General features: G+C 41.5%; 1 protein-coding gene across 3 annotated transcripts in view; it reads right to left on the minus strand.

Annotated features, from left to right (window-relative positions):
• The window catches only part of TENM1 (teneurin transmembrane protein 1), a 783,454-nt gene that overhangs the window by 120,434 nt on the left and 649,436 nt on the right, over positions 1-13,584 (minus strand). For all 3 annotated transcript variants that reach the window (XM_045472379.1, XM_045472378.1, XM_045472380.1), the window contains one exon: positions 3,065-3,208. In XM_045472379.1, coding sequence (XP_045328335.1) covers positions 3,065-3,208 — 144 coding nt within the window. The remainder of the gene's footprint in view (positions 1-3,064; positions 3,209-13,584) is intronic.

Genomic DNA, 13,584 nt, shown 5'->3' on the forward strand with positions numbered 1-13,584 from the left:
CTGCAATAAAGGTGTTAAGAAGGTTCTCAGAACCAACTTGGTACCTGTTACGGAAAACCTGACTACTGGTGAGGCAGGGGTGGAGAGAACACGTCGGTGGAAATCAGGGGGCCCCCAAAGCCAACTTTCTCAATGGCTCCCCTCTGCTCTGAATTTTTAAGCCTGTGTGAAGCAAATGGTAAGAGGACATGGGACTGGGAGCACACAGCCGGGGGCTGGTTCGATCGAGGTCATTTCCCACTTTGTGCTTAATGTCAATGACAGGCATTTGAAAGAGACAATCCATACAAGCCAATAAAAGTGAGTGGAAAAGAAATGGCTGCTTAAAATGTCAAACTCTTTCAAATCAAAACAAAAAACCTCATAACTTAATAAGTGGCATCTGCCCTTTCGTTTTTGTACTTTTAAAACTATGATTCCCCTTTTGACAACAGAAAAAAGTTGACATTTTATATCTGTGCCTGAATCTTTGCTCTTAAAAAAACCAACGATTTGAAATGGAATTTAGAATATTCCTTGAAAGAGGGGGAGCAGGTATGATGAAGGCACACCGCAATGGACTCATTTACCTTCGGCGTCCCACACTGGGACCATGGTGGGTGGTGTCATTCCACGGTTGAAGCAAACCTGCTTAGTTTTGCCAATCAAAATTTCCCAGCCTCTGTGGCTGCTTGGCTGGCCTGACCCAACTGTGGTGCAAACAAAGTAAGATCATAGGTGTGATTATAAAATGGATCTCTTAGCCTTGGTCAGTTCATGGCCTTACAAGATATCCTGACCTTAGCCAGCTGTTTCACGAAGGTAAGATGCATACAAGGATGCCTGGCTGGAAAAGCGTTAACTGTCTCAAGACATTCACATCCCCACTCCTGAAGAAATAACTCAAAGTACGTGTTCCACTGAAGGCTGCTCAAAATCTGCCTCTTTGGATGAAAAGGAATACAATTTCACAGGGCAAGCTTACCAGCAGATGTTCAAATGAAAGCTGGATGGGAGCACCAATGACCGACCTCCCAGTAGGATGCAAAACGAGGTGAAGGAACTTGGATGAAGCATTTTTAACCAGGGTAAGAGAGGTCAGTTTATCTGAGAGACACATGGGCTCCAGGGCCACCTGTGGTCCCTTCTCCTGATTTAGGTAACATTTAAATTACACACACTAGGAGAAAGTGACAGCAGGAAGAATAGTTCAAAGCAAAGATGGAAGGTGACCATGTCCTGGCTCTCTGCCTTTTCCCGAGTTCAGGATGTAGGAGACCTAAAACTAAGTGAAGTCAAGGACTGCTCTCTTTCCCCAGATTCTTTCACTTCTTCTGTCTTCCTCTACCTCTTCTCCTCTTTACCTATAACTGTCCCTTGACTCAATTCCTAGCTTCTTACTGGAGCTACTGACATTTATGTGGATACGCGACTGTGGTGCAGAGAAGGAGCACACGGCACTAGCCATTTACTAATAGAGAAAGTCACATGATTCTCAGATTCTTGATCTTTTAAATGGGATTAATGCCACACTCCAGGGTTGTACTTAAAGTGGGACAGAATTCAACAAAGCCCTTTGAAAACTGTATCATGTGGATGATTCATTGATCCTAAAGTGCACATTTTGCTTCACATTTTTAGCATCTCTGAAAATAAGTATGTATCTTGCAATCAATGCATGTCATAGTTTAATTGGCAGCACTTTCCATAAAATAACAGTGTAATTGATGGAATCTTAGATTGTATAAAACACGGCAATTGTTATTCCACTTTTGAAAAGTTGGTTACAACGTCAGATACACTGGTTAATTACTTGCGATACAGCAATAATGGTAGATGATTCTTAAAACCCAGTTTCATAGAAATTTGTGAGGAAGAGGTCTCACTATGCTAGCACTAATTTGAAACCAGATTGTTGTGTCTGAAAAGAAATATACTAACATGGCCATCTCTAGGTAGTGGACTTACACCACCTTAATTTGACACTCAATTTTTTTCTTGCACTTTTCCAAGGTTTCTGCATCAAATAGGTGTTACATACATGTAATACATATACATAGCATTATGTGTGTATGTGTATAGAGTATTAAAAAAAAGTATTAAAAACATTTCTTTTAATTTTTTTAACATTTTATTTATTTTTGAGACAGTGAGAGACAGAGCATGAACAGGGGAGGGTCAGAGAGCGGGAGACACAGAATCTGAAAACAGGCTCCAGGCTCTGAGCTGTCAGCACAGAGCCCGATGCAGGGCTCGAACTCACGGACCGAGAGATCATGACCTGAGCCGAAGTCGGCCGCTTAACGGACTGAGCCACCCCGGCGCCCCAGTATTAAAAAACATTTTAAAAGCTTCTTAAGTGCATAGAAATAGGCACTCTTGATCACGAAATGACAATTATTCTTGAGGGAAACCTGGCAATGTGTATGAAAAGCCTTAAAAACATGTACGTCTCTCCCTTTGCATGAGATACCTAAACTAGGCAAATTCATAGAGACAGAAAGTAGAATAGGGGGCTCAGGGAGGAGAAATAAGGAGTTGCTGTTTAATGGGTACAGATTTTCTCTTTGGGATGATGGAAACATTCTGGAAATGGACAATGGTGATGGTTGCACAACACTGTGAATGTACTTACTGCCACTGAATTGCACACTTACAGATGGTCAAAAGGTCAACTTCATTACGCATCTTTTACCACAATTAAAAAAATTTTTTTAATGTTTATTTTTTTTGAGAGAGAGAGAGAGAGACAGAGTGCAAGCAGAGGAGGGGCAGAGAGAGAGAGGGAGACACAGAATCTGAAGCAGGCTACAGGCTCTGACCTGTTAGCACAGAGCCCGATGCAGGGCTCGAACCCACGGACCATGAGATCATGACCTGAGCCGAAGTCGGACACTTAACCGACTGAGCCACTCAGGCGCCCCTCTTTTACCACAATTTTCAAAAGTTCCATAGAATGACTGGAAACATCTATCAAACCATTCTCCTAGTATTGGACATTTAGGTCTTCCCCAAATTTGGAACAATTAAAAATAAGACTGTGATTTTAAAATTGTATATCCTTTGAAAATAAAAAACTGCTTACCACTTTGAGGATTCAAAATATGATGCTTATTCAATGACCAGCCTCCTAGGTTAGAAGCATCCATCTCAAAACCTTGTAAGATAACTGTCCTTTTCTCCCAGAGAATAAAGTCAGGACATGTTTCGTATTCGTATCCCACAGATACTGCAAACAAAAAGTTAATAACACGTTAGAAAATTTAAAAACATTTGCTTTGTTTTTACACAGGTTGATAATTCTTTGGATGTTGCATTTGCTATTGAATTCTGACTGGGGCTGAAATGCGCAAATGCCTTTCAGCTAGCACAGTACAGCAGAACGTGTAGCATAGCACGGGGCGTCCAAGAGCGATCAGTCAGTGCCTACCAGATACATACATGGATGAGTGAGTGAATGCGTGCTGTCATTAGGTGTGTACCATATGTTTATGGACATTAAGCATTGGGCTTTTGGGTTGGAGGCCGTGTTGTAAAACTGAGGAAATAAGCTCTCTGAAGGCTTAAGCTCTGCTGATACAATTTCTTTCTTTACCTTTCCAGGAGGGGTGCAGGGAGGGCTGCTTTCTTATCTCTCCAGAGTGCAAAATGCACTTAGGAAGCTGGTTTTGGAGTACTGGGTCACTTCTGCAACAACTGACGACACATGAGACTAATAAAATCGATTTGCCCCATTTATATTTTCTCTTGTGCTAAGTGGCCTTTAGTTTGCCGAGAAGTCTTGAGTTTGCTTTGAGCGCTGCAAGTGTAAATTCCACCTTGTGCACATTATATTTTGGTTTCTGCATAGAGCTAACCAATGGGATATCACCCAACATTTGGCTTCAACTCTTAGGAAGCACAGATGTTGCGCATTAAACTTGGAACCCTGGAATGCCACTAAAATGGGAAGTGAGAAATGTGGTAGCAAGGATGCCTCTGCTCTGCTGCAATATGTCTAGCTCAAGTATACCAAATCCCAGCCATTTTCGCAGCTGGTAACCCTGCTTACCTGTTGCAACCCCAGATTTCTGATTCTTGAATTTAAAATGCTTTCTGTTCTTATAATGTTCTAAGCCTGAGAGTACTGGCTCATTACACTGCATACCCCGAAGCTGCTTCCCCCTTTCTGGCAGCTTAAAATATCCCTAGCTACTAGTCGACCATTGCTTTCTCGTTTCTGTCTCTACCTGACTCTTTAGATGCCCCTGGAGAACTCATTCCTTCTTTTGTCATTTAGTTATGAAAACTGGTAATGAAAGCATGTGCTTAAACAATGCCAGAACCATAGGTCCTAAGATGAAAAACGAAAGCAAACTAGTTTTGGTTTTTGGAATTGGGTGAAGGGAAAAATTGGTAATTTTTGGTCAAACTGATTTATATGTGTGTGTGTGTGCGCGCGCGTGCATGCGCATGCGTGTGTGTGCGTGTGTGAGCATAACACATAAGCCAAAAAGCCCTTATGATTATGAATATACAACTCTGTAACATTGTGGACCATCTGTGGCCAATTTTAAATCGTAGGCTGGTTTCTTTTTGTCCTTTTTGCCTTAATAGGGATCTTAAAGGGCCATCTTCAGAGGGTATGTGACCTATGCAGTCACACAGGGGCCCATGCTTTGAAGGGTCTCACACTTGGTTTAATGCTCTGCTGTCACTGTCTTGAAATCCTTAGTAATTTTTTAATACGAGCCTCTGTATTTTCATTTAACAATGGGCCCTGTAAATTATGTAGCTGGTCCTGATAGGGATGCCCATCCACCAGCTGGTGAAGACTCACGGACTGCAAACTCATTTTATCGTTTGCCCTAACCAAGCATTATTAACAAGGGAGATCAATGGGGAGTGGGAAAGACTAATCATAAAACGGAAATAATTTCTAAATGGAAATTAGTTTGGGATCATCCTGTGTCAATGCTGCTCCCTATGAAGGTGGATGGAAACAGAATTTCAGTGATGAAAAGACCTCAAAGGCACTCTAGTTCAGGTTATAGTCATGGCACAAATCACTGCTCTCTACAATCTCCTTGATATCCTGTCATGGCCCCCAGAGCTTGCTAAAACAACTGTGGTAGAGTAGAAAGAGTTGGTTATGGAACTAGAGTCAGAAAAACTTTCAACTTTTGGGTCCATCATTAACTAGCTGTTCGGTCTCAGGCAAGTTACTCTGCATCTCTGAGAGTCATTTTCTTCACTGGTCAAAGTCAGGGTGGAGGAGGATGGACTAGAACTGATGATTTTTAGAACCTTTTGGGTCAGGGGGACTTTTATTATGAATTTGATAAAAGGTAAGAATCTTCTTCCTAGAAAAATTCAGGTGCACACACAATTTTGTATATAATTCTAAGGCTTCACTGACCTCCTAAAATCCAAACAGAGATCTCACCTCAAAGACTTTTGCATCAGATAATTCTTATAGTGTCCCTGGAGCACTAACACCGTATGATTCCAAAGTGCATTCTTTCAAGACTGTGTTTGATCTGTTCAAGTTGGAGATTGCACCCAAAAGCCAAAGACAGCCCCGTATCTCATGATGGCAAAATCAGGTGGTGAGAAAGCACGCTTAGGGCCATGTTGGTGTGCGGAATAACACGGGTTCTGCTTCTCTTGCCAACATTTAAAAGTCTCGATTAGTAAATAATCACAGCGACAATTACAAGTTCCCTGAAAGCCATCATCTCCTTCCCTACCATTGTCAGGATCTGCCTTTTGTACACTGTAGGGTTGGTGAGCTCCCCTAGAATCCCTTCTCCAGAAGGTGATGATGCAGTTTGGCAAATAAGTAGCGTGCCCTGGTGACCTCCAATGGTGGTTTGCAGCCGGATTTTTCCCTCTCAGTGACAGTTAGAGATCCTCCTAACTCTGTGGCAGGAAATGCTTACATAAAGTATCAATTAAAGAGTTCTCAATGCAATGGTACTGAGACAGACTCTTTTTACCTCCTATCTGCTCTCCGAATTGCTCTCTAGTCCACAACAAAAAAGTGCATTGGCTGCAAACCCCGCAACGATATTACTTTCCCCCCTAGTCATAGCAAATAGCAACAAGGCAGCTACTTAATAAGTTCTCTCTAATTTTTATTAGATTTCCTTTCTTGGGAGAAAGCTCTATGAGCTAATAAAGTTATAATTTATACTTAAGACTTGTCCAAAATTTCAACTAACTTTAATGAGATTGGCTGTGTGTCGGGGTATTTTTATACGTGGCTCCTTGCTCAGACTAACAAGGCAAGGTTTCCTTCTGACAGCAGCCCCCTTTAATATAATCCTGGAACTTGCAACCGGTTTATGAGAATGCAGACATTCCACCCCACAGAGTCGAGTGACTCTCTAAACGCACGGGAAACTGGGAAATACAGTAGCAACCAGTCCTAGACTCGTCCCATGGAGGCAGACTGTGATACGCTAAATGCCTACTCTTTTTTATGGGATCAAATATAGGGGAAGAGAGGCTACTCAGGGACTGGCAATGGAAATGCTGAGCCCCGACATTACACTCTACCTGGTACTGTAACAGCTGGGTCTCAGCTCTAAGCAGAATGGACCACTGCCATTTCCCAGGGTGGCCTATTGCCTATCGCATCTGATCATCAACACAGCAGGGTACAGACCACCGATTTAGCATCTGGCACTCTGGAGCGGGGATTAGGAAGAACAGTGTAATAGAAAGGGCAAAATAATTATTCATCAATATTTCAGAGGAGCAGCAGAAGGCACACTGGTCTGCCAGTGAGCCGAGATAGGTGGAGAAGGGGGGCGCCTGGACCATACTTTCCAGGAGCTGCTAGAGTGGGCCCATGCTGGTATGTATGTATTGGGATGGCAGGTGAGGAAAGAGCCATTAAGATAGCAGAATACTTTCTCTGAATGATGTGACCGCCTCCCTTGTGACACCCTTAATTCTGTCCGGATTTCTGTCTTTCTGTGTTTTGTCCCTCACCTCCACACAGAGATATTAATGGGATGTTTCTTAACCAAGAGTCATTGGTTGTCAAGATGGGACCGCTGCTTTTGCAGCGGGCTCTGTCCTCTGGTCACAGGATTGCACCTTTGACTGCACTGTTTGTCATCTTGCAAATATTAACACTGACTGATAAAGAAAACTTTATTACACTGGTGTCTAAAGAACGATTGTAGCTTGCTGCAAAGCCATTAGACATTGGAAAAAAGAACTGAAAGCTCATTCTACTTCTCCAAGCAGTAGCATATGTATGATGTGGGGACTGCAAGAGGGCTAAGGGCCCCCGTGCCCCTGACACCCAATTCAGTGACTGCGACATTCATCTACAAGGGCTGGGACGGGAGATTGACATTAAATAGGCAAGGCAAAAATGCTATGCAATGAAACTGATGTACAAAATATGCCAAGATTAAGCAGATGATTTTCAACAGCTTCAGAAGTCATAATGGCTGCATTTATAAAGGCGACACATAATTAAAAGTAGTCTGATAGTGGGAGAAACTCACATGTTCCCTCACAACCTCAGGGAACATCCTACAAAGAATTTCATGACATTTAAAAGGTAACTAATGGCAAGATAAAAACTTCCTTATCCAAAAGGAATCATTAACTACAACAATAAATATCCCCCATTCTTTTAAAATGGTAGATTAATGCAAGACAACAACAAAAACAACAAAGGACAAGAGACCTAAGGAACCAAATGAAAGCCACGGCAACAATAGACCAAGACTATGCAGATACAGTGCTATCTATTGAGAACACGTATGTATTCTTAGAACTTCTACCTTTTCCTATCCTCTAGTGATTTATCATATGATAAGATGACCCCAGAAGCTCCTCAGTTTGACACATTGCCCAGTGGCCTGAAATGCTTTGTTGATCTATCTATTTTTCCTGGCTCACTAGGAGTGTCAGAATCAGGTGATGAATTTTTATCAACTGCTTTTTCAGCACTTATGGAAATATTCACATAGTTTTCTCTTGTAATCTATTAAGGGGGTAAACTATAGCAATAGACTTCCTACTGTTGAACCTTCTCTGTGGTCCTAAAAGAAACTCTATTTGGTTATAATGTATTATTTTTTAATGAATCACTGGATTTGCTTGGGTAGTACTTAGGATCAGTATACCCTAGCAGTTTGTAAAAAAATAGGGTTTAGACATGATAGTGTTAAAAGTGAGGTAGTTGAATACACAAAAATAAACTCAAAATGGATGAAAGACCCAGATGTGAGACAGGAAACCATCAAAATCCTAGAGGAGAAAATAGGCAACAACCTCTTCGACCTCAGTTGAGCAACTTCTTACTAGAGATGTCTCTGGAGGCAAGGGAAACAAAACCATAAATGAAGTATTGGGGCCTCATCAAGATAAAAATCTTCTGCACAGGGAAGGAAACAATCAGGAAAACTAAAAGGCAGCTGACTGAATGGGAGAAGGTATTTGAAAATGACATATCAGATAAAGGGTTAGTATCCAAAATCTATAAAGAACCTATCAAACTCAACACCCAAAAACAAATAATGCAGTGAAGAAATGGGCAGAAGACAGGAATAGACACTGTTCCAAAGAAGACATCCAGATGGCTCATAGACACATGAAAAGATGTTCAACATCACTCATCATCAGGGAAATACAAATGAAAACTACAATGAGATACCACCTCACACCTGTCAGAATGGCTAAAATGAATAACTCAGAAACAACAGATGTTGGCGAGGATACAGAGAAAGGGGAACACTTTTGCACTGCTGGTGGGAATGCAAACTGGTGCAGCCACTCTGGAAAATTATATGGAGGTTCCTCAAAAAAAATAAAAATAGAACTACCCTACGACCCAGCAATTGCACCAACTAGATATTTATCCAAAGGATACAAAAATGCTGATTCAAAGAGGCACATGCACCCCGCTGTTTATAGCAGCACTTTCAACAATAGCCAAAGTATGGAAAGAGCCCAAATGTCTATCAACTGATGAATGGATAAAGAAGATGTGGTATATAATACAATGGAATACCACTCAGCGATCAAAACGAATGCAATCTTGCCATGTGCAACAACATGGATGGAACTAGAGGATATCATGCTAAGTGAAATAAGTCAGAGAAAGACAAATACCATGTGATTTCACTCATATGTGGAATTTAAGAAACACGACAGATGAACGAAGGGGAAGGGAAGCAAAAGTAAGATAAAAACAGAGAGGGAGACAAACCATATGAAACTCAGATACACAGAACAAACTGAGGGCTGCTGACGGGGTGTCGGGTGGGGGGATGGAATCAATGGGTGATGGGCACTAGAGAGGACAGTTGTTGGAATGAGCACTGGGTGTTATATGTAAGTGATGAAGCACTAAATTCTACTACTGAAATCATTATTACACTACATGTTAACTAACTTGGATTTAAATTAAAAAAATAAAAATAAGAAAAATAAAAGTGAGGTATTTGGATGAATACAGGAGGAAAAGTAAAAAGCATCCAGCAGTGAGGCCGTCACACAACACTTTTGCCAAGAGGTCCTGTCCACTGAAATCTAATATTTGGAGATTTTTTTTTTCCTGGCTGCTTTGTTCGAGCCTAGCTGTATACAAGTGAACCTGGAACCCGGATGACCTCGGTGCCTCCAAGGCAGGATGACGTAGAGGCTCACACCCACATCTGCGAGTGCCTTCGTGCGCCCGGGCACTGCTCTCCTCTCCCTGGGCAGGCACGTCATCCCATTATACAGGCTAAGGGGTCTGCTTTAGTCTCTGTCCTTGTTCATTCGTTTGTTTAGTCATTCAACAAATATGCAATATTTAAAGGGTACCTCTCGTTGTCAGGAACTCAGGGTATGAGGATGAAGAAGGCTGAATAAGACAGCACTTCCTCCTGCCCCTGGTCCTTCCCATGTGGAGCTCACATTCTAGTGGGAGGAAAAAATATAAAACAAGAATAACACACACAGACGCACACAGACACACACCAACACACACACACACGGTGGTAAATGTTATGATGGGAAAATGAAGCATATCAATAGTGAGCATAACAAGACAGTTTAAAGTAGAATGAAGAAGCAAGGAAAAGCCTCTTTATGCAGAAGGGGTTTCTCTTATGAAATATAGGGAAGAACATTCTAGAGAGAGAGCAGTACGTGTGCAAGGCCTTGAGGCTTGGTATCTTTGGGGAGATTTAAAAAAGGCCAGGGAGGCTGGAGGGTTGGTTTCTCTCTAGCGCACCAAAAACAAATGAACAACCACCCCCTTCCCCCTCCCAGTGCAAAATAAAACAAAAGATTACTATCCTTTAGCAGTACTTAGGCATTTTTCTTTGGAGAGGTTTTAGGAAATAGATTCACCTTGAAAATGGACTGGTTATCTTTAAAACAACATGATTGATTAAAAGGGATACAATATTGTACTAGAAAGCAGGGGGCTGTTACTTAATGACTCAGCAAAGCTTCACTGAGCTGCTTGCTCTATGTGCCAGGCAGGTGATCTGCTAAGCACTGCAGACACAGTGGATATTATGCAGGGCAGGATAATCTGTCATGTGAGAGAGGCCAAACCCTGAAGGGCTCCGTACCTTTGGGAACTTTCATCCGTGGCCTCCTTAATAACCATCACAAAAATAATATCAACTTACATTTGCAGAGCACGCAACAGTTAAATACATTTTTGTGTATGTTACCTAATTTGAAGACTCACAAAAACCTCTGAGGAAGATATATTTACTCCCATGTCATAGATGAGATGATAGAGTCAGAGAGGTAGAGTGACTAGTCCGAGGTCATCTGGCTAGTAAATGGCAGAACCAGAGCTAAACCCAGGGACTCACAAGCAAGTGCTCTTTCCTTCTATGCTAGATCACAGCTATTAAGGGAGAGACCCACAATTCAGAAGTGCTAAATAAATAACGTTTTATTTGCTCTGAATGAAAGAGATAAGGTTTTCAGGGAGGCCAGGGGGCAGCCTTGAAGGAGAAGTACCACGTATTCTGGTTGGCCAAAAACAGCACCCAGTTATGTTGTGGTCTTGATGTAATAATGAACAGCATTCCCTTTTACTCTCAGAAGTATCTTGGTTTCAATGATAAATTATACGGTCACACAATCTTGGAGAGATATCTCCGTAAATGCTCTGATATGGGTTGGTAGAGGGGGGTAGGAGGCAAGAATAATCATAAAGCCTGACTTGGAAAACAGGACAGATGGTTTGGAAAATCATTTAATTTTTCTGTCTCTTGACTATGTCCTCTTACCAAGAGCTTTCAAATTCTTATGCCCGAAAGTCATTACTGTGACCCAGCATACACACGGGGAGATACACACATAGACATACACATACGTATAATTGAAACCAAGTCTTCCAAAATAATACTCTACTGAGAGCTTTACATTCTGATATTTTCTATTCTCACTTTTGTTCTATTATAGTCCATTAAAAAATACTGGTTGACTCACCAAATGGATTTCACAATCTTACTAATGGGTGTGGCCAGCAGTTTGAAATGGGCACAGAGCACTTGGCTACCAGGGTATCTGGTCATTAAAAAACCCCGGTAGGCTCCGGGCACTCTTACTTTTGGAGGTCCTATCTCACATCTTATCAGCCACATTAAAATGGATGCAACCGACAACGCATTCCCAGCATTAAAATATTTCATATGAAAGTGTGAAAACTGAGAAGCAGTTGACAAGCTGACACAATGTTTCATTTTGTAGACATTTATTTAAACATTTATTAATGCTGATTTTCTGGCTTTCTTTTCATATTTTGGTGCCAATATACTTATTTTTCAGGTTGCAAACATTTTTTTGCAGGCCCTTGAAAAACTCATATCCTTGGTGCTACGCCTCTAAAGCTAAATGGATAAAACAGCCCTGCTCTCAGTTAACGATTATGAATTCATGAGTGGAGAGAGATGATGAAAGATTATTATCTCTGCTAGCTTCTTTGACAGAAAGCCACTGGGGCGTTGAATTGGGTACTCGGCAAGGTGGGTTGGTCAATTTAGTGAGGAGAGGCAGCAGTGAAAGGCATGCAGAACTCCGGACCGGGAGATCTGAGTTTGAGTCCCCACTCTGTGGAGGACTCTAGGCAAGTCACTTGCTCTTTTCCAACCTCAGTTTCCCCCTCTATAAAACGAAGATCATATTCGTCGCGCCATGCCGACCAGGCAGGAATGTTATAAGGATTAAAATGAGATAACGTATGTGAAAGTACTTCGCAAATTGTAAAGCACTACCCATTTATTATTAAAATATTCAGTGGATGCTATTTTTGTGGCTGTAGGTTTTACTGAAAGGAAATTTATGAACACTAAAGCATCGTTCTCAGGGATGTTTTGTGTGCACAAAGCAACCGTAGCTTAGCACCTATTACTATTAATGTTCCCTTGTTTCTCTCGAACACAATTTAGATGGACTCCTGTGCACCGTGAACCTTTAGGAAGTCTAGTTCTCCCTGAAACGCCACTCTTTCTTGGCAAACTACTGTACTAAATAATTATGCAATTGTTGTTGCCAATAGCCTTGAAAAAAAATGGAATTGTTTATAGCAGTGCTACTAAAAGGCGATGGCTGATTTCCTGAACTTCCAGGACTCCAAACCGCTACAATTTAATTTAATTAAAATGAAGACCACGCAGAATGCATTATTACATATTGATAATGTATGCGGACCCAGGCAGACATAGGGAATTATTTTGACAAAATTCATATAATGGATGCAGATCAGGGCCCCTGAACAAGCCAGTTTGTCAAATTAAATAAGCCATCTCTAGAATTTTAACAGCACTGTGAACTTAACAACAATGATTTTTTTTCATTGTTTTGCGAGCAGCAGAGTTGGGAAAGAAACTAAATAATATACGATGATTTCCAGACATCATACCTTATTTAGAGCTAGAGAATCAAGTACTAGGGCCAAATTATTTCAAATGCACAGATGGAGTTTTTTAGCAGGGGAGTCTTGTCTGTGGATCAGACAACAAAATCTTTAAGCCGGATGAACTAGTGATTCTGGTTTTTGTACTGCAACCCTGGGGGTGATTTTACTCTTCTTCGACTTGATCAATATTGTACTGGGATTAATCAATCTTATCAGTTGCCATTGATACTTCGCCAAGGAAGTAGTTCACACAATCTCTGCTGGTAATTTATTCACTCTGGTATTATCCCCACTGCTTGCAAAATGGGTTTCATTGCAAAAAATGATGGGATGCTCTAGGGTCTCAAGCACTCCTGTTCTCACTGTGGCTGTCCCTCAACCCTCTGTTCTTCTTTTGAGACACTCTGGCCCTGAGAGATGACACCGATTCCCTGCAGCTGAGCTATGTGGGAAACAAGAGTCCCACATTTCAAACTAGGCGGGCATTTCAATGTAGATACTGAGCATCACTTCAAATTTGGCCTGTTTAAAGCTGATCTCCTCTTTCTCCATCACCCAGAAATGGGGGGAGGGAGGGAACAGAAGTTCATATTGAACTGGCATGAAGAGAAAGAAGGGTGGGAGAATCTTCTAGCCACAGTTTTAACCAAAATCCTTGCTAGAACTGGGACTGTATGAATATTGGTCAAGGTTTGTTTCCTATTACTGGTGTAACCAATTAGCAC

The sequence above is a fragment of the Leopardus geoffroyi genome, chromosome X, assembly GCF_018350155.1.
Source record: "Leopardus geoffroyi isolate Oge1 chromosome X, O.geoffroyi_Oge1_pat1.0, whole genome shotgun sequence".
Taxonomy (NCBI): Eukaryota; Metazoa; Chordata; class Mammalia; order Carnivora; family Felidae; genus Leopardus; species Leopardus geoffroyi.